The sequence below is a fragment of the Danaus plexippus genome, chromosome 7 (assembly GCF_018135715.1).
Source record: "Danaus plexippus chromosome 7, MEX_DaPlex, whole genome shotgun sequence".
Classification (NCBI taxonomy): domain Eukaryota; kingdom Metazoa; phylum Arthropoda; class Insecta; order Lepidoptera; family Nymphalidae; genus Danaus; species Danaus plexippus.
In genome coordinates this window covers 5,126,354-5,153,431 of record NC_083541.1, presented here as the reverse complement: position 1 = coordinate 5,153,431, position 27,078 = coordinate 5,126,354, and the positions used below count along the sequence as shown (strand labels likewise).

Sequence of the window (27,078 nt, the reverse complement as noted above, 5' to 3'; positions counted from 1 at the left end):
CACAGGTCACTTTTCTTTTAAAATTTTATACATAATAAAATAATGATTAAAAAATGTAAAATATCCCGTTTCCGAGTAACATTAAATTATAAATTCTTTTAAAATCAAGAATAAGCAACCATTATTATCAATCAGTAAATATATAATACATTTATGAGGCGTGATTGGTTAGAAAATGTTGAATTACAATATTCGATTTTTATAGTTGAATATTTCAAAATACACAAATATAATTAAAAAAAAAAAACTTCGCTTTATGTCAGCTGCTAAGTGTCATTGTCAAGAGAGAGTATCAAAATATGACATTTAATCAATGTATGTTTATCATAAACCTTCGTTCGGTTCAGTCGTCATAGATTATTCACGACAAAATTCCGTAATTATTTGTTATTAAAATTAGACATGATTAAGAGCAGCAAAGTTTCTCAACATAAAGTAATGTCAAAGTAATCTATATTTTTATCATACACAGATTCCAGCATTGTACGATGATAATTGCTCACGGATCATTTTGTAAATACATTGGGTGTTTATTATAATTAAGTGTTCAACGGGCAGCCTCTGATGTTTATATTGGTTTCACAGATGAAGTTTAGATTTTTAAGTCGAAGCTTTCGTTTTTTTACGGGAAAACATCCAAAAAAAATGGAATTCGCGGAGCCCCCTGCGAAGGCATCATTATGCTGTGAGGATACTCCCGAAGGTTCTCCGCCGACGTATGCGATGTATGAGGCTTTAAAGGAATCGTGTCAGAATAATGCTAGTTATTTTCAACCTGATGACAGTGAGAATGGACAGAGATTGTACCAGGGCTTCATGACACTGATAGATCATATAGATACAGTTTGGCCTCTCGTGGATCACGTTCGAAAGGTAAATATTACATTACAAATTATTTTAAGAACATATGATGTAATCTAATTTACATACGTTTAAAGCAATAATGAAACTGTTATAGCTAATTGGAAAAATAATAAGATACTGAAACCTATTTGGTGACTGGAATAGTATATCGTCTTAGAAAGCTGGAGCTCCTAAATCAGCTTTTATTATATAAAAAAATATAAATTATTAAACAAGTAACAAAGTTGCAGATGTTATTATAATCTTATTATCTTATCTATCAAAGATTTATTAAAAAAGATATTTATAAAATTTATGAGTCATAAATATATGTAATCAAACTGATCAACTTTCCAACTCAAAGGTCTTATATTGTAGGTCACAGATGAAATAATTTAAATGTTATAGCGTGATTCATAATATAGATTGGAATGAGAGGAACAAAGATTCGAGCGAACATGTGTTCATAATAATATGATCATCACAACTATGTTTGAAGTCCACAGATGTTTTGCAATGCTTTAAAGTTATTTATTACGGGTCGGGTGTTGATAAGAAACATAATAAGTGTCGTAATTACTTCCTAATATATCTTATATGTGAGTAATGTGATGTACCACATATACTAAGCATTCCTCACAGTTTTTCCTATTCAGTTTGCTCTATGTAAATTAACCTTATATATTTTTATGTATATTATGTTTCTGTTTTATAAATATACATAAAAACATACAAGGGTTTATAAGCCCACACAAAATTTTTTCTTACAATTAAAACCCCACCAGCCCTACTTTAATAGCAAAAAGGTGGTATAATTTGTTATTAAATCAAGGGTTGTCGATGATGCCTAGAATAGAAAAGGTATATTAAAAACTCCATATCTTATCGAGGCAACTGTAATTATGTTTAAAAACTTCTTTTTCATACAGACTAGTATAAAGAGATCCATTTTTGAAAACTATGGTCTCCTATGCCTGCAACCACTTTTTGTGATTAGTCCAAATGTATGAATGTTACAGCCACTGTCTGCTATAAGAGTGAACTGTACTATAAAGAATTGGCTATCATGTATATCATTCTTCTAATGAGCGTGTTTAAAGTTTTGTCGCCCATAGACATGTATTTTTATATACAAGTGTTTGATCAACGCTAATGTAAGAATTTGAGTTCCGTAACAATCTTCTACCGTGTGTCACTATCTTGAATTTTTATTAAGAAATCTACTTTAACAATGATAGGTTATACATTTACATCTTTAAAGTATATTTTATTTTTTTATGAATCACATCCAGACCTGCTGCAAATAATTATAATATATCATGTAAATTAATCATATTATCTTGATACAAAACATGCGCTCGTCTACTTCCAACGTAACAATACATATATGTGTGTGTGGGCATCTGCGTATCTACATAATATCTATGAATGTGTACGTACATCAGGGAGTAAAAATATAATATTGATAAGGATGATTATTTATCACTTACAACCGAATATAATCTAATGTATTTTTAAAATCGACCTAAAAAAGATAACTCATAAAAAGAAATGAATTGTGAACAGCGTCATTATTTTCAAGGATAACTGGGTATGATGGAAACAGCCTCGCTTTGTGTCTGTATATATGAACAATGTTTATTATAACAGGTGGCTCCGTTGTATGACTTCGATGCCAAATCTCCCGGCAATGGCTACCGTAGCTTCGTGTCCGTCGTGGATTCTTGCGTTTTGAATGGACTGAAATTGAGCCGTCAAGTATGCACCGGACGTGACGCGCTACTATTTAGAAAAGGTTATTTTGTTAAGTGAGTATATTTTTTTACAATCTTACTTTAAGACAATAGGTAATTTAAATAGTTTATAATGCGCACAAAGTTTGCATTGTTAAATTAAATATATATTTTTTTTTCGCATTAAATTTATGAATATATATATATTTTTCCATCGTATTAAATGTCTTACATTAATTTTGCATTGAAGAATCGACTATAGATGTTCAGACAAGTGGCTTTTGTGTAACTGACAAACCCTTATTTCGTTCTATTTATTTAGGTTGTGTAAACTTTATACACACAAATTAAGAACTTACACTATTGACAAATTAAAAGATTGAATGCTGCGGGCTTCGGATGTTACGAATTACAAGATGATAATTAAATTTGTTTAAGCATTATATATATATATATTATTTTTGCATACAAAACTTGAACTAAAGTTCATTATTCTGTAAGTGGGTCAAATCTGTCGAGGTAAACCAGAGCGTGATATTGAACTTTAAATCACAAAATAACAAAGTCCAAAACATAAAAAAAGCCATGATCGGGTAATGTTGATGTTCTGCCAATTTCAATTCAAAAACTGAATAGCTTTTATACGCCAACAATTCAAACTAATTGTGGATAGTTTCTGTATAAACTATTTATAAATCTATTTAATAAGACCGTGGAGGAAATATTGAATATATATTCGTTGTTGTTTATCAAGGTCGGATCTCGTTTTATTGTTAATTGGTCTAATGTCATAATGTTTGGAAACACTCTTATTTATACACTAAAGAGAACGATGAATAAAAGTTACAAGCTAGTTAATATGAAGAAACAAGTTAACATAAAACTTTAAATGACTTCAACAAAAACATATTAAGTTGAAACATATTAATGGATTGAATTGAAATTTACTGTTGGCATGCCTAACTTGGCTGCTGATGCTACAATTCCAAATATTCCAAGCAATTCCAGCTTAAAATTTAGGCTTAAAAAGCTATTTTTTTTGGATATCAATAGACCATTATTTTCCACTGAGCATTGCTTGTATACATTTTAGATAACTTTTCTAATACGCAAAATCCATTCCTTAGTGTAGATTTATTTACTTCAATAGATAGGTACCAACAAATATTCTCATTTGTGTCGCCGATGATTGATCTAAAATAATCAATACGCGAACAATAACTATGAAGAATTAATAGTTATGTGTTCGGATTAAGCATTATCTGCATATTATTATGAATTACAGATTAAAATACAGTTTACATATTTTGTCTCTAATGTTACTAACTAATAAAACGATAAACAACCAAATAGTTATTGCAAATGAAAAGTCTTCCCACGTAATGTTAACATTCTCTCAAAGGGAAGTTGAGTCTAACGGTCAGCTGCTAGCGTCTCTAGGAACTTGTCTCCACCACCTCCAGACCTTACTCTCGTGGGCTCCACCCGGGGAACTCTTCCCTACAGAACCCCATTCGCCCGAAGAACTGTTCTCACAAGCGGATACCATCAATCAGTATTGCTTTTACGGAAGATGTCTCGGATTTCAGGTAAGTTTTTGACAAGAAAAATTATTAGTTACAAAGAAAAGACTTATGCGAAAAACGCTATACGCTTATGACTTGTGGTTTTAATTTTTATATGTACAAATAACCAGCTAGCATTAATGTCATGATCCTTAGAAAATAACAACTAGGACAACTAACAACTATGTAATCTCATGATCATGTTATATATATATGCCTTTAGTCGTAAATTATAATTTTGTGTTGTAAACGTTATAAAATTGTGTAATGCAACAAATAAATATTAATTATATATACATGCTGTTGAAAACAAAAACCTTGATACAAAACGTCATATGGAACGTGTGTAATTTGATTGTAAACATTTATCTACTTTTATCGTATAAAGAGATCATTGATTATAAAATAAAAACATATATATATATATATATATATATATATATATATATATATATATATATATATGAAATATGAAGCGTTTGTGAACACGTAAAAGTACTCTGCTTTTTAAATTCATCATTCACTAAATAATATCAAAACATTCTGTCTATCTGTTTGAGTTAAGTAATCTTAAACATGCCCCGATGGATTTTATTACTTAAATTAATTCCACAGATAACTTAAAGGAATTTGCAACGCTTCATATTATTTCAAATACATACACTCTTTAACCTCTTTACTCAACTTTAATTTTATTATCTTTGAGTGTTTTTTTTTGTTACTCTTCGTGGATCATACACCGATTCTGATATTTCCTTGGATTCGGTATTAAATTGAAGTGTTTCAATCTTACTTTTAATTAAATTTAACAAACGTGACTGGAAATAATAAACAATAGAGGGCACACAATTCAAACTCCCAAGACAATTAAGCAATGCATTATATGACACGACACGTAAATTTATCAAATGGCACGGAACGTATTAGTTTGATAATATTTATTGTTGATTCATGTAAAGCTGGCGATATGGACACTCAGAGTAGTAATTTAACGATTATTTTTAATATATTACCGACGTTAATGATGCACTTAAGTACCTATATTACAGTAATGGTTGTCATCTCTTGTTCTATTCGATAATTATTAATTGTCGATATCTATTCATATGTTTACATCACTATGCGATGTCACCAAGGTCCCATAACAATGATATCAAAAGTTTCTTTCAACATTAAAATGTTGTAAATCTATAATATATATGTTTTTTTGTAAATATACTTTTAATTCTTTAAATCAGACCTATTCACGGATAGATTTAAGGAGTCAGGAAAGAGCAGGATAATTTATAGCTATAAATATAATATTTATAAGGTATATGGAAAATTTTATTAGCTGGTTATGAGCCAAAAAAAAAAACTAGTTAAAACTCAAGCAAAGTGGCTCTCTTAACGATTGTAGTTTACACATTTCCTGAAATTGGTTTTTGTCTGTGCATTTAAAAAATATATATATCAAGAGAATTGTAAACTTTAAATACAACACGAAGTCCTATAGAACAACATATTTCTTTTCTCCATAATGTATTGGAGAATAAAAATTATTCTCAATGTCTTTTTATTCTTATAAACCATAGCTATATCATAGACTATATATTCATATTATGATATTGGGTTACCACAGATTATCCTAATATTCAGATATTTTTTTTATAATAATTCCAGTTTCTTCCATCCATGAGGAATATATTAAAGGGGATATCTATATGCATGGCCGGTTTCTCGGAAGCGTATTACAGTCACGGTAACTTGATCAGCTCAATGTGGACCGGGGGACAGTATCTCATAGACCCGGAGATGAGGGCGCGTCGTATCGTCAATATATCACAATCGGCGAGCGTTGAATTCTGCAAAGCTTTTTGGTTCCTCGCTGAGAGTGGTGGGTGTTGTTGATACTTACGATGATATTACTCATTTTAATGATACAATAATATAGTGATTACTGTTCAGACTACAAAGTTATTTTTAATGTAAATTAAAATTATCGTCTTTGATAAATGAATGGGTGTTGTTTTTTTTTTTTTGGAAAATTTTAAATAAATATTGTATCAATTTGACATAAACATATATTTTCTGACCATGCGATATATATATCACGTAAGTTTAATTACGTGCTGCTATGTAATAAATAATAGTACGTCTATTTGTTTTGATTACACCCAACGGTCAGTCACGTTTCGTTTTCTATTACTTTGCATATTATTTTATATGAAAAGTCTAAATTTTATTCCAAATATATTTTTATACCACAGAAACTTTTATATTTAATTTAATTATATGACTATTTTATTTCGCAGAAATAATGCGTAGAGTGCCGAGCTTGATGTCGTCGACGGTAGCTGTTAATAAATTAATAACAATACCACCAGAACCGCTGGCGGTGACGACGAAAGACGGGAAACAGCTGACAGTCCTGCCCCCAGAAGTACACATAGGGTTACAGGGATTAAATGTTAGGCTCATCAGTGTTAATAAAAGAATGGGAATGGTGAGCACTCAGATAACTTCCTATTAATAGTTTGGCGCTGTGCAATAGTCAAATATAATGAAAATTACTCGTAACTTCTTATTGCCAAAAAAAAAGTTAATCACCAAAGAGGTATCATAAAAAAATTGTTATATTGTCTCACTAATTAGAAAAAACTGTTTAATCAGTACCTAAAAAATATGCATGGAATAAGCAACCCTATTTCATATGTGTTAATGATTGAATTCGTCCAAATTTTCTAGTCTGATGAAAGCTCATCGAATCTACCGCCAGCTGAGGGGGTGGTTTTTCATTGTCACGGAGGCGGTTTCGTCGCACAGAGTTCGAAATCTCATGAGACGTATCTAAGAGAATGGGCCGCGAAATTGAACATGCCGATACTGTCCGTAGATTACAGCCTGGCCCCGCAGGCGCCGTTCCCGAGGGCTCTGGAGGAAGTGTATTACGCTTATTGCTGGTTGTTAAACAATTTCAAGCTAGTCGGCACCACTGGTGAGTTAGCGCCGACATCACCCAGGGTCGTCTCCATACAATCATTTCAATCACTCTCTTGTTTGCATTCACAGGAACATCGAACTATACTGTCAATTTCCTGCTCCATACATAAATCTTTGCATATAATATTATAAATTTATGTAAATTAAAAAAAAACTAAACGTATCTATATCAGTGATCGTCAAACCCGTGGTAGGGGTACTGTTCTTAAATGTTCTAAACTATCTAATACAAAAAAAAACTGTAATTTAACAAAATTAAAACCGTTTTATTATACGTCTTAATTTTTATCAGAATCGCCAACCCTGTTACGAATTTATGTATATTTAGAACATATTTTTTTTAATAAAAATTATTTTAAATTTTGAAATGTTATCGGAAATGGCTTAGAAAATTGTAGATGACAATTTTAAAACTTAGTATCTTGGACCATGGTCCAACTTACGTTCTATTTTTAAATTTTTTCATATAATCTATGCCCAGGTAAACGTATAGTATTTGCTGGGGATTCAGCCGGTGCGAACCTCATAGCCGGTTGCACCCTCAAGATCCTGTCTTCAGGACTCCGTACCCCCGAGGGTTTGTTCATGGCCTACGCTCCCCTACTAGTGAGCTTCATACCGAGTCCCGCAAGACTGCTGTGCCTGATGGATCCCTTACTTCCCTTCGGATTCATGATGAGGTGTCTCAAAGGTATTTTTTTGCAAACAAAGACAACTTAATAATTATCGTCGTTATAAAAGCATGTATTTAAATATATAAAAGCATTGTTTTCTATTTTGAATTGAAATTTTTAAACTACTTAGATCGTAAGCGTTACCCAAATAGTACTACATAATAGTTGATGTCCTACAGCCTACGCAAGCCCCAACACTAAAGGTAAGGATGAAAAGCATCCGAACAAAGCGAACACGCCGTCGAACGCCACAAGCCCTGTCGAGGGCAACGGATTCCTTAGAGTGAGCCCGTCCCAAGGTTAGTACGTCTCAGGTGACTTTGGTTTGACCATAGACAATAGACGTTTGATATTTAATTCCGTTTCTTGGGTTTATATTTTAACCAGGTTTGAAATTTCGTATCTTTAAACCATGACAACAATGCTGTTCCATAGTTACCCACATAGATCTTGTGCTAGGAACACGTTTTATTTGAATTCTAACACCATTAATTCGTTTCTTGAAATTAGAAAGAATTCACTAATATTTACTTTTAATATGACATTCATAGAATTCCATAGAAATTAAAATCTTTACAAAACAACGATAAAGTGAGGATTTTATAAAAAATATTCCAACGTCCATACAAAAGCATAAATTTTGGCCGGCTGCTTTAGTAACTATTCTTACCATTTTAACCTTCAAGACCAGCTAGAGACTGTAATGACATGCCTGTAACTAGACCATCTCCACTAGCCAAATACAATATAATTCTCCCTCTAAATAGTCCAAACTGGTCCTCTAGAGGGAATAAGCTCGGGACCGTCATCGTTCGAGGAGGTCTCGCCATCTGACCTCGCAGAACTTCAGGCGCACAAGTCCGGCAGTGAGAGGAGACAGTCCGCCGACACCACCATCAGCGGAGGGTCGCTGCTGAGCGAGCACACCGCCACCGGTCAGACAATAATACGCTTTATTAATAATATACATTAGGTTGATTTTTAATTAAAGTCCAATCATTAAATGTACACACCTCAGGCCTCAAGAATACGGTCCAAATGATATATGTATGAAATGAACTTCGTTATTGTTATAGAAGATATTTACGGCCTGAGAAAGTCAAACTGGACATTGTGGTTTTTTTTATTACTTAAATATTCTAACACACGCGTTTGTCTATGGTCCAGTAAATGTCTACTATAAAATTGCTTGACCTGAATAACCGTTGTCTTTAACAAGCATTTAATCTGTTTCGTACCCCTAATGATATTTGTAAGAAATTTTTTGTCAAATGTATTTTTAAATAGCGATTGTATTAAAATTTCGCAGGTATATCACCGACGGAGGACAAATCACAACAGTACGTATCAGACTTCCTCGACAAATACGTGTTCAATAGCGACACGGACTCTGAAGGGCGCAAGTTGTCTGTTGTCAAAGCTAATAAGAAGTTACAGAGGTATTGTCTGTCTGTGTGTCGCTGTGTTAGTGTTAGTGTTGCATTAGAAAGAATTGTTTCTAGAAAATTAATAATATATGTACTTACGTTAGATAGAATCTTATCATTTTTTCAGTTGCTAATTTCGTTTCAGCTTAAATCATTGTATATAAATTTCTCACGCAATCAGTATGTCAAGTTCATAAAACGGAACTATAAAAATTAGATTTCTGTCACTCATATATATATTTAGACGCTGTGCTCGAAATTGATTTGTGTAGATTTTCTGCAATTTAATTTTATATATAGATTATAGAGGTGTACTTAAAGTGTAAGGTAGAGTGGATTTTTTTTTAATATATCCTGAATATACTTACTGATTAAAAAAATTACGTTCTGATTAAAGTCAATTGAAAAAATCGATGTATTATAACGATTACCTTACAGGATAGATATTTTTGCTATTTTATGTAAAAAGAACATAACAGTCTTTCATTGACCAGCGTAAGTCATTGAGATTGGTCTAGGAAGATGTTTGTTAAATTAAGATTTTTGTTTTAGCACTAACTGAAAACATCAAATGTGTACACTTATAATAAAATGTCCTCCATATAATATTTATAGGGACACCGAATCTGAAAGCACACTCGTCGGAGAGCCTCCGCTCATACAAGACCAGGAACACAGAGATAAGAAAAGGATAAAGGCGCGGTAAATATATTAATTTATGTTAATACACACATACAAATATGTATATACACACACACACACACACATATACAACGTAGTGCTCGCTAACATGTTACGTAATACGTATTAAAGCAATTGCCACATTATTTACACACACACATGTGTCCCAACCTTAGTCTACATAGTCAAAGTGAATACGAAGTGTTTGGAGGTTTTCATTCGTAAACTACTTTGATACTCTAATGCGAGGGTTCCCAAACTTATTCTGTCTGCTGCCCACTTTGAGAATAAATTATGACTGAAAAACAATTATAAGTGGTCCTAGCTAAAAGAAATCACAAATTAAATCAAAGCCCCACCCCGGGCCCTATATAAAGCCCTTCGTTTTGTCTGTGTCTTTCCACCACCCTTTAGGTCTGCAGCACCTACAAGAAACGAATGTCGAATTTTGCTTACTTTGAAAGATTTGAACACCTTGAAAAAAAATTGAATACAGACTGGAAACGTTCAGTATTCTGTTTGACTATGAAAACATATGGCAACACTGTTCCTAGAGTATAGAGTACATAACATTCTCGACACTTCCATACTTTTTATAGTTCGTGACATAGAAGTAGTCTGATAAAGCTATCTAATATGCTATATCTACTATAAGTATTATATAATAGTCCCTTATAAATTTATTTTTATTATACTCTAGATATAGATAATAAAGAAAATACAATACTTTTGTTTATTAACGCTAGAGCCGAGTAATAATAATCAGATCTCTATATTCCCAGCATTTCAAACAATATTAATATTAATGTAAATTTAACAGTTAGGAATTTATTGTTTAAAATTCCTTTGAAAATAAAAGTCAAACAGCTCTTACATATCAACGACACTAGATAAGTTTGTTTGTATAAAAAAAAAAAAAACTTAACTTAATCTTATCTTAACCAACCGTTCAGAAAGTACCGAAATTAATTTAGGCTGGGTATATCCTATATCCTGTAGTTACTACCCATTTAGATGGTCAAAAAGTAGTATTTATTTAAATAAAACTATTTTTTTCGGATTTACTAGTCGTTTTTTATTACTTCAAACAACATACACCCGATGTTTCGCTTCCTTTCTAGCAATCGTGATCACGGGCAGACGAGCTAATAATGTCTGTCAGTTGGTCTTGTTAGTTATCGGCTACCGGTCTAGATCTCATTCAGTAATCAGTACTTGTAGAGTGTATAAGATTCTTTGTATAACTCACACAGCTAGTGCTACTGTAGTGATGTTTGATTTTTTTCCTAGTATAAGTGAAGCAGCTACCGGTTTAATGGGCGCCATGTCGTCAAGGCTAGCGTACATAACCGGTTCAAATAACATAAGGCCCACCCAAGAAGAGTAAGTAGTCGTTAAAGCAATTCCTCATTACTTACTGAATGCTTATTCCTAGTCTAAATGTACCTTCCTAGCTTAAACATTTCGAACGACATAAAGATTTTTTTGTGATATCCGTCAGGTTGTCAGTCCGTTCGAACCTGGACGCGCTGATAGCCCGCAGTCCGTCCGACGAGTTCATATTCTCTGTGCCACGTGACCCGCTCCTGTCGCCGTACTGGGCGGACGATGATCTACTAAAGAGGTTCCCACCTGTGAGGTTGTTGGTGAGTGTCTTTTAATAACAAAAATTATATATTTACTTCTTCATTTTCAGTATTATTTCAGTACTGGCACGTAGTAGTTTTTAGTTTTTGCGATTAATAATTTGTTTTCTAATTATTTTAATTTTTTATTTTTTATTAGTGTGTGTTTATTTCAATATTTTTTTCAGACTGTACATTTAGATCCTTGCCTTGACGACTGCGTGATGTTTGCCAAAAAACTTAAAGGTTTGGGCAACGAGGTGGGTATCGATGTCTTAGAGGGGCTGCCTCATGGATTCCTTAATTTCTCTCTTGTAAGTAAATTATGATATTAATATTATAAAGAACATTTAATTGAAATTACAAAAAATAATTTCATTTTATACATTTACCTTATTTAATTTTTCATTTTTGTATTACATTATATAAATCGATTATTACAGATGGCCAAAGAAGCGAACGAAGGTTCAAAACTTTGCGTGGAGCGCATAAAACAGTTGTTGGACTTGGAAAATCCTACGACGCCCGAGAACAATCATTTATGAATGTGTGGCCTCTGCGGTGTTTAAAGCCAACGGCTTCTTACACTAACAAAACTTTATAGGCAACAATAGTGGCCTTTAGTGCAATTAAAAAAAATAGCCAATCTATTGTTAAGGAATTATATGTCCCGTTTTTAAAAAGGCTGTATAACAGATTATTTGCCTCATTTTTATCGTTTATATGTGACGTAATATAATGACGTTATTATTAACGACCTCTTTTTTTGTTTTCAAGGCTGTATGGAACAGTTCCTTTACTTATATTTTAATAGTATTAAAACTTAAAACTAATAAGTGGAGGTAAATTTTCAGTATGTGTAAATGTCACGAATTGAAGGTACGCGTGGACCAGATAATACGGGCAGAAATATTTTGTATGAGATCATATAATTTCGATTGAGACACGTTAAGTGTAGATATTGAACGGTTATATAAAATTGTCGAGGAATTTAACGCCTGTTAAAGGTGATAATTTTTAAGTACGTGCATTTCTTTTGCATTTTTATAATCTATATTTGGGTATCGTCACTATGATATTTACTTAAAAACAGCTATTGAAACACGTACGAATTTACGAAGGTTATAGTATGGCACAGATAATAAAAAATGCCAGTGAATTAAGTATTTATTTTGAAATAATTTAATTATTTTGTTACAAGCATGAACTATTACCAATCCAATATAATTGTACTAATGAACAGATAAAAATAATCCCATTCAAATATTATATTTTAATGTGGCAACTAAAGTGCAACACTCACCTGTCTGCTAAATAATTCTACTTAATTAAAAACTTATATTTAATATTATAATTTTGCCACAAATTTTAAAGGAAACTTTAACACTTTAAAGTAACTAAATTATATAAATGTTTTTCATACGTTTGCAAAAAAAAACAAATTTTTTTTTGAACCATGTGTCTTCTTCAGCTTGGTTTTGACTCTGACTGACTGACTGGTATTGACTTTAATTTAAATAAATTAGGTTATTTTCGATAGATATTATGAGTTTAAAAATTGAGTTATGTGTATTTAATGATGGGTGTTATAATGTTAAATGAAATGCAAATAACAAATCGTACAGCGGCTCAGAACACGAGGGAAATTTATTCAGAATTAATTTAAACATCTGTTGGTTACTAAGAAATGATATTTAATATTCCTTTTATAGTTGAAATTATGATTTTGAACAAAATAATATAACTCCCATTCACCTTGAACCATAGACTAATGACGTTTATGATTCATAGTGAAATGAGGCGTCGATTGTTGCATTTGTTTTAAATTAAAAATGAAAATATTTATCTATGCTGTAATGATTTATCACTTTATTATTTTTAAACATTTTATTGAAAATTTTTATTATAATTATTAAGTTTAACAAAACAGGATCCGTTCCAATATAATGAATATTCATGTAAAATATTGAATCTCATATCTGAAAGATATATTGGTGCATTAAAATGAAAAATGTTTGTAAAATTTTGCAATTTATGTATATTTATGTCATGTTTTATATGTATGTAATTGCCACGTTTGCTTGTATTTTTTGTACGTATTAAAAATACACTTGTTCGTTTGTGAAATTTATAGTCTGTGATAGTGAATTGAAGCTTTTAGAAAGCATGACAGTATTCTAAAATGCACGAACGTTATCAATAAATATTTGTTTTTAAATTATTATTTTTTTATTCATATCCTTCTCTGTTTAATTTGTTATTATAAAAACGTTTCCATATACAAATTTCCTCTAAAAAGATCTTATTTTATAACATTAACTTAGTGCTTTCATACTTTACACGTCTCCGACGCTGGTGTACCTATATATAACTTAAAAATATTTATTCCTTTATATCAATGAAATTATATTTTCCATTTATTAATATTTATGTTTGAAGTATAAACTTTCCGAACGTTGTAGATTCTGAAGATTCCTATATTTAAATTAGTTTGTAATCCTAAAATAATATTTTTTTACGTAACTAACGAAACATGTCGCGAATATGTTCACACTTCTCAGATTGTTAGGCATTCGAATAGTCGATATTTTCTATTATTAAAAAAATCGCTCACTTCCATTCGCAGTTCAAAGCTCAGAGACAATGGTTATAAATTAAAAAAATATAAAATATTGACGCTAAACGGTATTGATCATCCAAAGTGGATATATAAATAAATAATGTTAATTTTATGTATATTACATTGAATTTTTAAATCATTACCGTTCCTTTGTTTACAGAAATTGAAATGTATTTTATTAGAAAAGATATGTATGTACACCCACAATACCAATTAGTCGGTATCACCTGTTACCTAATCCCTGCCCACTCGAGTACTCCATGAGAAAAATAATTAGTTATTACTTGGTATAGCCATATTTAGACTTGCATAGCGAAACGAGACTCCTTGAAATAAAAAAACACAAATAAACTATGTAATGCATATTCATTAGCTTATAATCTATTCAGTTTAACGTTTCCAACGAAATAAATTATTTAAAATTTCAAGTATCTTGTTTAGTCATATTATCTTATCAGATGTACACAATTTTAGGAACAGTACATGAAACATAGAAGGAAAATCAAACGCATGTTAATTGTTAATCATGTTTATTGAACTAATTCTAAAATTTCAGAGAATCGTGATAGTCAAAAGTATTACCATTTTTTTAATTATTTTTTTTTTGACAGCGGGAAAATGACTCGGTAACATCTACAGTTAACAAAGGAAATATTTTATTTGACGTTACATTAAATACATGGACCATAAGAAAAACTTCAACAAAGATTTGTGGGATAAAAAAGAGAATAAATATAGTTTCTGTATATATAACAACACCTGATACATAACAAATATTTTAGTACCAAACATAAACGCAAATAATTTGTGAGCCGATAATATTGAATTTTCAGGTGAAACAAATGTATTGTTAAAAAAAATAATAATAACCAGAGCATCTATACTTATCTTAATTGTACAAGTACAGTAAAAAATGGACACAGTTCACATGCCATTAAGTTTAGTTAAAAGAATGTCTAGAGCTAATATTATATTACTTTACACATATCCAATTCAGAGAGAAAATCATTTACAAACACTAAGCTAGATAGAAAAATTTATAGATAGTACAATTTCATGTAAATGTATACATTGTAGGCGCATATTGAAAAATGCAAATGTATTAGTTTTTTGGTCAACATGCGGACTACATTACATCCCAATGAAATCGTTACAAGAATTGTATCAGTCAAATATGATAAGAACATTGTACAACCGCATACAAATTATCGTTTCTATTACAATCTTCAATTATGTAAATATAAAAGTGACCTTATTATGATTCTTATTTTATATCACTTGCCTTTCACAGTTGATTTGAGACGACGGGAAGATTTGTTCAGTCATGACCGTTTGTTTTCGCATGGGGCACGCTCCCGTTATACAGCGTTGTATACTGTGGTTGTCTTATGGTTTTCTGTAAGACGTGAGCATCTGCCGGCTCTATCCGTTTATAGTAATGTTCTTTTGTTTCGACAATTTCAAAACCAAACTTCTTATAAAAGTCTATCGCACCCTCATTATTGACCTGCACATGTCTAAAAAAAAGGACAAATTTAAACAAATGTTTAATTCAGAGATCATATTGAACCAAATTGTTTGTAATAAAAAGCAACCACGGAAATGTAATATTTATATGATGATTAAAATATATAAAAAAATATTTAATTGTTTTCATTATGAATAAAATGAATAAAGCAATTCAATAAATATGAACTGATGTGTGTTTACTGAATGATTAATTATCAATGAAATAAATCAGAAATAATTGCATATGATGCTTTGGTTTCTAAGGATTTTTTTTATATATGTTATTTTAATACTAAATTCACATAGATAATGTATTAGGTTACTTTTTACGACACTGTTGTATGATATTAAAACCATTAAGATATTAATCAGAAAAGCATAGAATCGGACCAAAACAATCGTAAATTATATTAATAACATAATTAAAGGATAACTTACAAGAAAATACTATCAAAATTGCCATCCTGTTCAACATACTTGAGCACATGTTCCACCATCAGAGTGCCTATACCAAGTCTTCTGTAGGGATATAGACAACCTAAGGTCATTATATACAATCTTCTAGAGTTATCTGATGTATCTATTCTACAACAAACAGCCCCAACCACAATATCGTTATAATAGGCCAGCTTAGCTAATTCACCAGCTTCCAAAACATCTTTATAAAATTTGTCGTTGTAGGACACTGGGAATACAACTGTATTCAACTTCTTTAATTGCTTAATATTATGCGGTGTCACATCGCCGAGTTCTATTTTAGCTCTGAAATAGCAAAGGTGTTCTTATAACATACGAATTTAAGTTTCGAGCAGTCGTGCCTTGTTGAGTCAAGGAGATTTGACGAATGGACAAAAAAGCTAAAAATAAAATATGTCTAGAGGTGCCAATTAATTACCTAGTCATTTTTAATAACTATTTCTTATATTACACTAAAATTTAAAAACTAATCTAACACAGTTATATCACACGAGATCACTCCCGCCATCTACCACATTAGCTAACTCGCTCTTTGGATATAGAGAAGTTGACAGATATCATGCAACGCAAACTTGACAATCGAGTAAAGGTGTTTCCTGACTAAAGTTTAAATTAATGTTTAAAATCAACAATCCCATTTCTAATTAACATCTTGCCAATTTGAATGAAACTAATGAAGAATAACGTCACGCACTTGTCTGTTTTTAAGATTATATTTAAAAAGACAAATTTATACAATAAAGATTTCATTAGGATTTTAAGAGGGCGTTCATATAATGTCTCAATTATTAATTCAAAATTATTTCTTTCAGAAAGTATCGAAAGATACTAGTATTTATACAATTGCTTAACAGTAAATGTTAAGAAGCATAAATTGTTATTAGATAATAACGAACCAAATAATCATAAAAAGAACAATTAAAGACCCATCGCCCATGCTTGAAGCAGATAATTATAAACTTGCTACTTCTAGTTTTTGTTTCCAAAAGGTGAACAAATGGAATAATATTAACTACTGAAAAGTTTTTGTCAATAAAGCCGATTATAATATTCTAAAATATTTTTAACTTGTGATTCAGTAAATAAAAATCATATCAATAAAATATTTAATATTAAATATTTAACAACGTAAAATAGTAATATTTAACAACGCAACGTAAATATTTAACAACGTAAAATAGTAACTGTTTGCGAGTTTTAGCCTTAAATTTTTATAAGTCAAAAAATACATCGACATATATGTTGTTCAACTTCATCGAGTTGTTATTTTGCCATTATTTTAATACATCTTTTCTCCATTTTTTTTTTATCTTTTCTGCGCACAAATTTCTTTTACTAAAATACAGATTAAAAATTTAAAAACATATATTTTGAATTCAATGGCACTCTTTTAAAAAACAAATCTGAAGCGTGGTATTCAGTTGTTTTATCTACAAATGACAGAGTAAAGTGCCCTTAATTCTGTTATAAATCTTAAATATTTATTGCAAAATTATACGAACAATGGTTTTCACACATTTACGCTTTCTTCCGACAAATGCGCGATATAACCTATTTTCGAATGGGAACAGATTTCACCTTTGGAGTGCTATCCAGATGCAAACTTCCAAGTCTATAGAATTAAATACAAATGCCTTGCAAAAGAAAGTTTTATCCGAGGAAATAGCCCCTACTAGTAATATTATAACAAGTGATATTTGCTCTTCATCTCGGGTAGTTCCAATGGTTCTAAGCAAAAAAGAAAATATCGTATTACCTTTTGATGATGTCCCCGGTCCAAAGTCCCTAAAATATTTGGCAATGTTTCGCAATTATTTATCAGAAATTGGAACGCAAATAACGGCTGGATTTTTGACATTCACTGTTAATGCAGGTATCTTTTACCATACATTAATAAACTCCGAAAATATAGGTCTTCGATATTAGGCTGATGAAATTTTTATGTAGATAATTTAAATTATTTGTTTAAATATAAACAACAATCTTTAACGATCACAATATAGTGATAGTGTATGTATTTTATTCCAGGAGCCTTGTTTACCAACAGAAAAAGTTACTGGAATCTTTCAACACTTTTCGACGAATACGGGCCAGTTGTACGTTTTGTGAGCCCAGTAGGAAGTGACATAGTTCTCATCAACCACCCAGATCTCATTCAAAAGGTCTTCAGTCTGGAGGGCGACTGTCCCGTCCGCTCAAACCTGGAATCTCTGGAAAGATATCGTACTGAGCATAAAAACCATGCTTATGGGGGTTTATACACTGTGTTAGTTGATATTAATTTCATAGAAACATAATAACGAGATTTTTTTTTAAATATATATGATTTTTTTTTAAGTCACGGCCAAGAATGGGCACGGCAAAGGTCTATCATGAACCCCAAAACTAAAGAACTGTTGTCGCATCACGTACACGGACTTTATGATATAACGGAGAAATTCACGCAAAAGATTTATAACGTACGTAATTATCAGGACGAAATGTCTAAGGATTTGTACAAGGAGCTGCACAAGTGGGCTTTTGACTCTATGGGTGAGCTGAAAATAAATTGACGTAAAATAATATTCATGACTGTATAGGCTATAATACTCCATGCATTCTTAATTGTCTTTTTTTAAAATCTTTCTATGAAACTGCAAAAATACAAAATTTTTACATCTTTTTATTTAGGTAACACTATAGTTGTTCCAAAATTAGTATATGGGAAAAGCAACAATCGGAAATTGGTATTTTTAATACATATATATCGATACTTTTCTACACGTTTTGTACATTCTGAAAAAAATATATATTTTAACTTCCATTATAAGTGACCTCAAAGGACTCAACAATAGGAAATTCGGTTTACCCACTCAACGCGGCCATTGACCTACATTCATGAACTTAAACTGAAAATTACATTAGTGTTCAAATATATTTTATTTAATGAAAAACCAAAAATTGTTTTTAAGCCAACTTTGATATATCTCGTTACTATTACGATAAAATAGACTTCTTATACTAGTATAACAAAAACATTCTGCTATAGACCTATATTAACATTTAAATAATGTCTTGCACATATATTTTTCGTGGTAATCCGTCAATATTGAAATCAAAATATAGATAAATTAATATAAAATTTTCATTTATAAATTAAAATATTGAAGGCCTTATAACATTCGCTAAGAACTTCTGCCTCCTGGACACGGAGTTGATATACAATCAATGCGACGCGTCGTGGATGTACCACAGTCTAGAACATGCCACAGACGCAATCATCAAGTGTGAAACTGGCCTACATTTCTGGAAGTTTTTTACAACTCCGGCCTGGTACACACTTGTAAAATACTGTGATAATTTGGATAGGTAATACTAAAAATATTTGAATGTAATATTTAAACTTCAATTATTAATTATATTTATTTTTTTAGCCTTATTGGAAAGTTTGTTCTTGAAATAGAAAATGATATCTGTACAAAATCTCAACAGGAGAACATTAGTATGTATTTAGGATTATGTTCATTATATTTTGTACCATCAGAAATACATTTTAAAGTAAACTGTGTTAAGTGTTACCAGTATCAAAATAATAATTTGTAAATAAGGCCATATTCAGCCAATGTGAATCGCATTTATAATTGAATATCTTTTAGGTCCTAATTCATTAACAAGCGCTATGGTTCTTAACGACGAGAAATTCAAAACTGAAGACATAGCTACAATTTTAATGGACATGTTGCTTATCGGAGTCAATACGGTTAATTTTGAAATTTTAATTGTGTAGAATTTTAATTAATAGTTATTAATTTAATTTATTAATAAGTTCTAAACTATGAAGTAAAATAATAGAATATTTTTCAAAAGTAGAGCATCATAAAAACAGATTTAATATAGACGAGGAAATATACCATACATTGGTATATTGATTTAGGAGTTGTATAGTAACTTGTTTAGGTTTTTCTTATTATTAATGATTTTACAACTTCCTGGTATGAAAGTAAAATGTTTTTTTTGGATGTCATACAGATCAGTTCTTCAATTTCCTTTTTATTATATAACATTGCAAAACACCAAAAGGCACAGAAGCAGTTGTATCAAGAAGTTGGTAATTTGTACAAAGACAATATGACAGTTGATATAAATAATTTGAAGAAAAACACGCCTTATTTACAAGCCTGTATAAAAGAATCGTTGAGGTGATTATAAACTATGTACTTTATATTTTTTTATATTACGTTCGAAAACGATTCATTTTAAAATTTCAGACTTGTTCCACCAATTCCGTTACTTACAAGGGTCCTTTCTAAAAACATTACACTTGATCAATACAAGTGAGTACATTGTAGTCAGTATTAAATTATTATAATTTAAATATATAATACATTTGATAATCAATTAGTTTAAAATCAATAACGATAAACAAGTATCTGTATATATAAAAATCCGTATTAATAGAGGCCAAAAAATTTTTTTTTGTAAATAATAATAGTAATTCAGGTGCTGTAAGGACGAATGATTAGTATGTGTTTTTTTGTTATTAATAGCTAATAAAAAAAAACAAATGACTCTTTAATGCATCTGTAGTAGATAACAGTTTATTTAAAAATATTTTTTTTGTCTTTTCCTTGACAAAAATTTAATGTTTAAAATTCAAGTATTCCTCGGGGGACTTTAATAATTATGTCCACAAAAGACTGTTCTATGAAAGAGAGTAATTTTGATGAAGCCGATAAATTCATGCCCGAGAGATGGCTAAGGGAAGATGCTAAGGATTACCATGCCTTTGCTTCGATTCCATTTGGCTTTGGAGCCAGGAGGTGTATTGGCCAGAATATAGCGGAAACTATGATTTCATTGATTACTATAAAGGTATTAAACCTATTACTACCAAACTGCTATTTGACATTTAACAATATTGAAAACATTTACTTTTTCTAAAGGTGCTACAAAAATTCAAGCTCGAGTATCATTATGGTGACATTCAAGCCACTAAGAGTTTCATTGCAAAACCGAACAAGCCTTTAAAAATCAGATTTGTTGATAGAATATAATATTTTTTCATTTTTTTGCTGATTATGCACACTGTGGTAGGTTTAACATAATAAAGAGATGAATACAAGTATGTTATTTTATTTTCTGTAACTAACTAAACACAGTATTGAATTTAAATAGTTCCACTATTCAAGGAGGTTCTGATGAATATTCACTCTGATGAGTATTGCATTTTTTTTAAGTTGATTAATAACAGTAACTTCAGTGCATTTATATATATATTAAAAGAAAATATATTGCTGCTTAAATTAACATATTGCTACATTTATTTATCTAAATCTATACAATAAAATTTCATAAAATGAGCAATACATGTCTACATACAAATACATCACAGTATTTTCTACAATCTAAAAAGTTAAGTCTTTCATTATCGTTGCCGTCTTGATGAAAATATATTTAGATATTTCCCTCTAGTCATTTCTTTGGCTTCCTCCAAACCCAATTGATAAGCAAGGTCGTGGAGCTTCTTCACTTCCATTATGAGACTACTTGTTGTTAATGAGCCCAATTCTGTAATAGGAACTACGTTTAAATAACAAATAGAGATTGTGTAAACATTTCATAACATTAAAAAAAAAAGTTGGTAAGAATACTTTTTATGTAATAAAGTCTAGACTAAAGGAGCAGTTAACTCTTATAAATTTTTAACATGACTTTTTTTTATCTCAATTGAGAAATAGGAACCAAACAACGCAATTATATTTGCAGAAAATTTTAATAAATATTTTATCAGTCCATTTCAAAATAACCACAATTGCTTGAAACGGTAAATACTGGTATTTAATATATGGAAGTGTAATCGAAATAAATGTTATTAAGAATAATGTTTGAGTAATAAGCTACAGAACACTTACGCTGCATATAATTGTAGTCTTCTTTCGTCAGATCCTTATTCCAAGAAGGTGGTGATTGGTCTGGATTTTGCAAAGGAACGAAATCAGAAACTCCGGGAACTACGAAAGAGTCATTAGAGCAATGAGAAGCTTCATTATTAGAGAAATTACTGTTATTATCACCCATTTCAAGTTAAATGTTTAAAATAAGGTCGTTATAACCGAAACGCTCAAAACATACAAGCGTAATGGTGGACAGAATGACAACATTAGAAATATGCTATGGTAAATCGCGCGACTTTTTAAAAATATAGTATATCATTATAAAATAAATAAAATCATGCTAATGGCTAAATTGACGTTAGACTAACTTTGTTCAGGCCATAGCTCTGGTGAGGCTCGATCCAACTTCTCTAAACTTAACAGGCTTTCTTCTAAAGATGTCAGAGGAATATCATCAGAAGCGGGTTGACCTGTATTATAAATTTCATATATTTTTTTTATACTCAGAACAAAAAAATATATACGCATAGAAAACTACATTTAAAATCAAACACAAGTTTATTAAGAATTCATATTTAAATATAACATAATCGGGAATTGATTGAAAATTTACCATCATTTCCAATAGAATTTGGTTTCGCGGCCATTTTCCTAATTTGACAACAACACAACAACTATAGAGAAAAAAAATAAACTAGCTTGAATCTTTCCATAGACAATGATGGACATAAAATTATTAAAATTATTTATTTTTACATTCTTTGATTTGTATTAAATTCCTTAAATCTATTCAATCTGAATTTACACAACATATTCTCTATATACTTATTAATACATCAAAAATTTATTATGATTATTCTTTTTACACTTTCAACATTCTATTAATAAAATATCATATTCCAATATTTAAAATGGAAAATTTTATAACGTTAAAAAATTTAATTAAAATAATTAATCGGAAACTTGTAATATAGATAGTGTATTATTAGGTCTGTTTAAAATTAATGTGACATTTGTGTTGCTATCGCATGCAAAGTTTTTCCCTCTTTCTTCCGGTTGCCAACACTAAGGCAAGGTGAGTGTTGTGGTTAGACCGCATGGTTTTAGCTATTATATTAGGAGAAATTGAAATCTTAAGTGCATAAACAGTGCTAAAACAGGATCCAAGGTAAAATTTTAGTAATTCATTGTATTGCTTTCAAATTTGTTCATTCAAAGCACAATGGAGTATGTCATGTCCATCTCTTGAGCTTGACGTTAGTATACTTTAATTTTATGATTAAGCCTTCAACAATGCAAATTTTAAATTTTCTTTTTATGTAATCATAAAGTTTGTCAAAAACTTTAACATTATTAAGGTATTAGTTTTGATATCTCGTATTTAATTTTCATAACCTAAAATGCATACCGTACCTTGTAGCGAAATATATTTTAATTCTCCTTATTAGGCTTATTGATTTATTTTTTCCAAGTTAATTATTGTATTTGTCACAAACACATTTGCTATGAACAGAATAATCCTATAAAATAAATATTGCAAAGCTTGTACCTAGATTATATTTTTTCTTAACTCTACACAGATAGATAATTTTATTCTTTATAGAAGTAAAGAATATTAAACTGTGGTTGGTAAAATTTTTACATTTATTTATTTTTAAGCAGTTTTGTTTTCATGCTTACATATAGATGGTGGTAAGCGAGGTCATTACTTAGGTTGATCAACAACATATTAAAATGTTTTATAAGTCTGGCTTAAAAAATACTGTATAATATAAAAATTTATACATTTATATCTATATTTATTTTGTTTTTAGTAAAATATTTTCAAATACTTATTTTAATTTCAGATGCGTTCCGTCACATTGAAAGATGTTGAACAAGACAAAGTTGTCAAGACAGTTGCTGCCCACTTGAAAAAGTAAGATATATTTAAAATTTTATGCATACTCATCTAAATTAATTGTGTGTTATAGCGACTTAAACTTGTCATTTGTCATCTATTTTAGTCATTGTTAATTCTTTGATTAAAATAATATATGTATAACATTCTTAATTACTTGTTTTTTTGACAAACCAAAATAGTCATTTTGGTTTTATTCAACATGTTAAATGAGTATTTTTTTTAATTTATTAATTAATTAATATGGGTATTTACAGTTTTTCGGTAATATTATTTTTATGAAAACTGTAAACATCTATCAAATATAATTTTCTTATTATCTGTGTAGATATTATCCAAATACTTGATGTAAATGCATTTCAAAAGTTAAAACATATTTCAAAATCCCATTTACTTCTCAAATATTAAAATAAAACCTTTTGTTTATTTGATGAATATTGTCTTTTGATAAATAATTAGAATATGTAAATAATATTATAAAAAAAAACTACTTACTAGTAAAATTGGGTAAATTAATTTTGCCTCATACATTTTATTTATTTATTCACAGGACGGGCAAGGTTAAGGTTCCAGAACACATGGATCTGGTTAAAACCGGTCGCTTCAAGGAACTGGCACCCTATGACCCCGACTGGTTCTATGTGAGATGTGCAGCTGTATTACGTCACATCTACATCAGATCACCAGTCGGTGTGAAGACTGTGACCAAGATCTTCGGTGGCCGTAAACGTAACGGCATCACACCCTCACACTTCTGCAGGTATAAATATTAAGATTATTAGATTAAAACTAACTAACTACCTTATAAAAATAGTCATAACAATTATTAGATTTAATAATTTTTTACTCTAAAACATACACATACCAAAAATTTCACTACAAAAGTTACTTATTTTGTTTCACTTCACTAAAAACTAGGGTGATTTCTTCTATTGAAAGTGATGATTAATATTATAAATATATATATAAAACTTATAGCAAATTATATAGCACAAAAGCTTATGAGAGATATTTTTACATATTGTAAGTTTTTGCTTCACTAAGAATAGGGATCAAATGAAAACATGTTTATATGGGTGAAATAAATTTGAAATGTACTTGAACAGATGGAAAAATTTATAAAATCTAAAGGAACTAAGGTGTTTTTATAATTACGCAGAGATATTTTGTGTTGGCATATATGTGTGTCGTTCCAGGAGTATTTAATGTAATTAAATGAAATAGATTTCTGTTATTACAATAATAGCTAATTAAAAAGTATCTTTATTTATATAAAAATTAAAAGAATCTGTGGCATATCTAAAGCTCTGATATAAGGATACAAATCTATTATTTCCTTGGTTATTGAAATTTTTTTATTATCTCCCAAAACGGTGTGAGCAGTCAATTTGTCCCAAAAATTCATTCATACAAATACGGTGTACCTCCTGTAATAAATATATCTTCCATGCAAATATAGTTATGTCTAAAGTTATTGAATTACTACAATCAATGGAAGCAAGTTGAATTCATAGAGTTCATTTGCTCGATAGAACTGTTGGTTATGCAAATTTACCAATGACACTTTAAATTAAAATGTGTTAACAATAATGTATTTGATATATATATATATACACATATATATAAATATATATATAAATATATATATATACACATATATATCATTTTAATTTTCTATACAGATTAACACCACAATGTCAAATGTTGCATAATTATAATGCAACAAACATGCTGTTTAACGTATTTAGTATATTTCAATAAACAAACAGTGAAAACATTCAAATTTTACTATAATAACAATAATGTTTATTTCAGATCATCTGGCAGCATTGCTCGTAAAGCTCTGCAAGCCCTAGAAGCTCTTAAGCTGGTAGAGAAGATCCCAGATGGTGGACGAATCCTCACCGTCCAAGGCAGACGTGACCTTGACAGAATCGCTGCACAGGTCCGCCTCAAGGCCAAGCAAGCCGCCAAGCAGAGTGTGATTGTTCTGTAAATTTAAAATAAATAATTATAACTAATTAACCTTTTTTTGTCCCGTATTTTAAAACCTGACCGTTCTGTGGACTTTTGGTTCCAAATTTATAATGTAATTTTAAGTTTTAGAATTGAGATGTTTATCTGCACTTATCTTTTTTTACTATATGAGAGTATTAATATTTATTTATGTTTGAAAGGTGTCCATAATACCTTTTACAAATACTTCCATACTTTTAAAGCCTGAATTTTCAAACCTTTTATAATTTTTGTCTAGATATTAATAGAAATTCAATGGCTTCAAATTCCATATTCAAAATAAATATTAGTACAGTCTATCTCGTTTTTACTACTACTTATAATAGAATGAGAACCCAGGGCAGCTAGACGTAACATTTAATGGACATAACATTAATAGGTTAAGTTTCGTGTGTACGATAGACGTAAACATATCTACTAGTTTATGCTGATGGACAATTCTCACGTACCAGGTTCTACAGGTAAGTAAAAAAATGTACTCACTTTAAGTATAGTCTGAGCTCTGATTTTTACGTATGTTGTAGGAAATATTGTAAATAATTTAAAATGAATACTGCCAGACATTTTCTATTGGCAGAATTGTTATCAGACGTTTTAGATCTTATAAGATTAAAAGTTGAGCTTTATTTAATAATTTAATATATACTGAGTAAATTCCATAGATTTTTTAATTATTTCTTCTGATGAGAGGGTAGGACGTTTCGTAAGGCAACGCGTAACGGCGCCACTGAGTCTGGTTTCCCTTTCTTTTACATACACGGCCTCTTTATATGAACTATGCGGGAAAGTAGTTTCGAGTAATATTTATAAACAGTAACATAACAGTAAAACTTAAGTAGTACTTAGACTTCTTAGAAATTACAAATTTTCTATATTAATAAATAGTTTAATTATCACTTCTGTCGAGTATCCCCAGACGCACGTTATTTATGTATTTTTTGTGTTGTTCTAGAATCTAGATGCTGGTAAAATATAACGACACTCTTTAAAAAATGTGACATTATTCCATTAGACAGAATCGTTTGTGTTTTTTCCACACTTTATTTTGTAGTATTATGTTGTAGACTTGTAATAAGTAACTTGACGTTGACAAAATATTTCATAATTCTAGTGTAAATCAATCCGTAGCATAAGAAAATTTTTCTTTGTTAAC

The 27,078-nt window shown here is 30.1% G+C and overlaps 5 protein-coding genes across 12 annotated transcripts; 3 read left to right on the top strand and 2 right to left on the bottom strand.

The window, feature by feature from the left end:
• Window positions 1-286: 286 nt before the first annotated feature.
• On the top strand, window positions 287-12,284 carry LOC116770535 (hormone-sensitive lipase). Of its 7 annotated transcripts, XM_061520860.1 has the most exons (17): window positions 287-376; window positions 473-513; window positions 586-873; window positions 2,494-2,651; window positions 3,979-4,165; window positions 5,804-6,017; window positions 6,436-6,626; window positions 6,869-7,118; window positions 7,605-7,814; window positions 7,977-8,096; window positions 8,565-8,732; window positions 9,107-9,236; window positions 9,840-9,926; window positions 11,196-11,288; window positions 11,407-11,551; window positions 11,719-11,844; window positions 11,974-12,284. In XM_061520860.1, the coding sequence occupies exons 3-17, from the start codon at window positions 586-588 to the stop codon at window positions 12,073-12,075; spliced, it is 2,469 nt and encodes an 822-aa protein (XP_061376844.1). In that variant the 5' UTR covers window positions 287-376; window positions 473-513; the 3' UTR covers window positions 12,076-12,284. The 7 variants fall into 7 exon arrangements, with proteins under 7 accessions (XP_061376844.1, XP_061376846.1, XP_061376840.1 ...); XM_061520862.1 differs by lacking the exon at window positions 473-513 and having other exon boundaries at window positions 317-435; window positions 9,107-9,137; XM_061520856.1 differs by lacking the exon at window positions 473-513 and having other exon boundaries at window positions 317-435.
• A 2,379-nt stretch (window positions 12,285-14,663) lies between these two features.
• LOC116770750 (probable N-acetyltransferase san) lies at window positions 14,664-16,713 on the bottom strand. Its single transcript, XM_032662347.2, has 3 exons — window positions 16,555-16,713; window positions 16,098-16,421; window positions 14,664-15,667 (listed from the first exon to the last, which is right to left on the bottom strand). The coding sequence occupies exons 1-3, from the start codon at window positions 16,560-16,562 to the stop codon at window positions 15,469-15,471; spliced, it is 531 nt and encodes a 176-aa protein (XP_032518238.1). The 5' UTR covers window positions 16,563-16,713; the 3' UTR covers window positions 14,664-15,468.
• Window positions 16,714-17,527: 814 nt separating this feature from the next.
• On the top strand, window positions 17,528-21,231 carry LOC116770813 (1,25-dihydroxyvitamin D(3) 24-hydroxylase, mitochondrial-like). Its single transcript, XM_032662432.2, has 10 exons — window positions 17,528-18,009; window positions 18,165-18,402; window positions 18,475-18,668; window positions 19,286-19,484; window positions 19,550-19,617; window positions 19,772-19,875; window positions 20,145-20,314; window positions 20,384-20,449; window positions 20,774-20,987; window positions 21,059-21,231. The coding sequence occupies exons 1-10, from the start codon at window positions 17,640-17,642 to the stop codon at window positions 21,167-21,169; spliced, it is 1,734 nt and encodes a 577-aa protein (XP_032518323.2). The 5' UTR covers window positions 17,528-17,639; the 3' UTR covers window positions 21,170-21,231.
• A 1-nt stretch (window position 21,232) lies between these two features.
• Window positions 21,233-22,693, bottom strand: LOC116770814 (protein lin-52 homolog). Its single transcript, XM_032662433.2, has 4 exons — window positions 22,623-22,693; window positions 22,378-22,479; window positions 22,028-22,126; window positions 21,233-21,683 (listed from the first exon to the last, which is right to left on the bottom strand). Exons 1-4 carry the CDS (start codon window positions 22,654-22,656, stop codon window positions 21,541-21,543), a joined length of 378 nt encoding a protein of 125 aa, XP_032518324.2. The 5' UTR covers window positions 22,657-22,693; the 3' UTR covers window positions 21,233-21,540.
• Window positions 22,694-22,996: 303 nt separating this feature from the next.
• Window positions 22,997-25,930, top strand: LOC116770525 (small ribosomal subunit protein eS19A). Of its 2 annotated transcripts, none has more exons than XM_061520965.1 (4): window positions 22,997-23,084; window positions 23,857-23,927; window positions 24,460-24,669; window positions 25,725-25,930. In XM_061520965.1, the coding sequence occupies exons 2-4, from the start codon at window positions 23,857-23,859 to the stop codon at window positions 25,903-25,905; spliced, it is 462 nt and encodes a 153-aa protein (XP_061376949.1). In that variant the 5' UTR covers window positions 22,997-23,084; the 3' UTR covers window positions 25,906-25,930. The 2 variants fall into 2 exon arrangements, with proteins under 2 accessions (XP_061376949.1, XP_032517921.1); XM_032662030.2 differs by having other exon boundaries at window positions 23,035-23,177.
• Window positions 25,931-27,078: the final 1,148 nt, after the last annotated feature.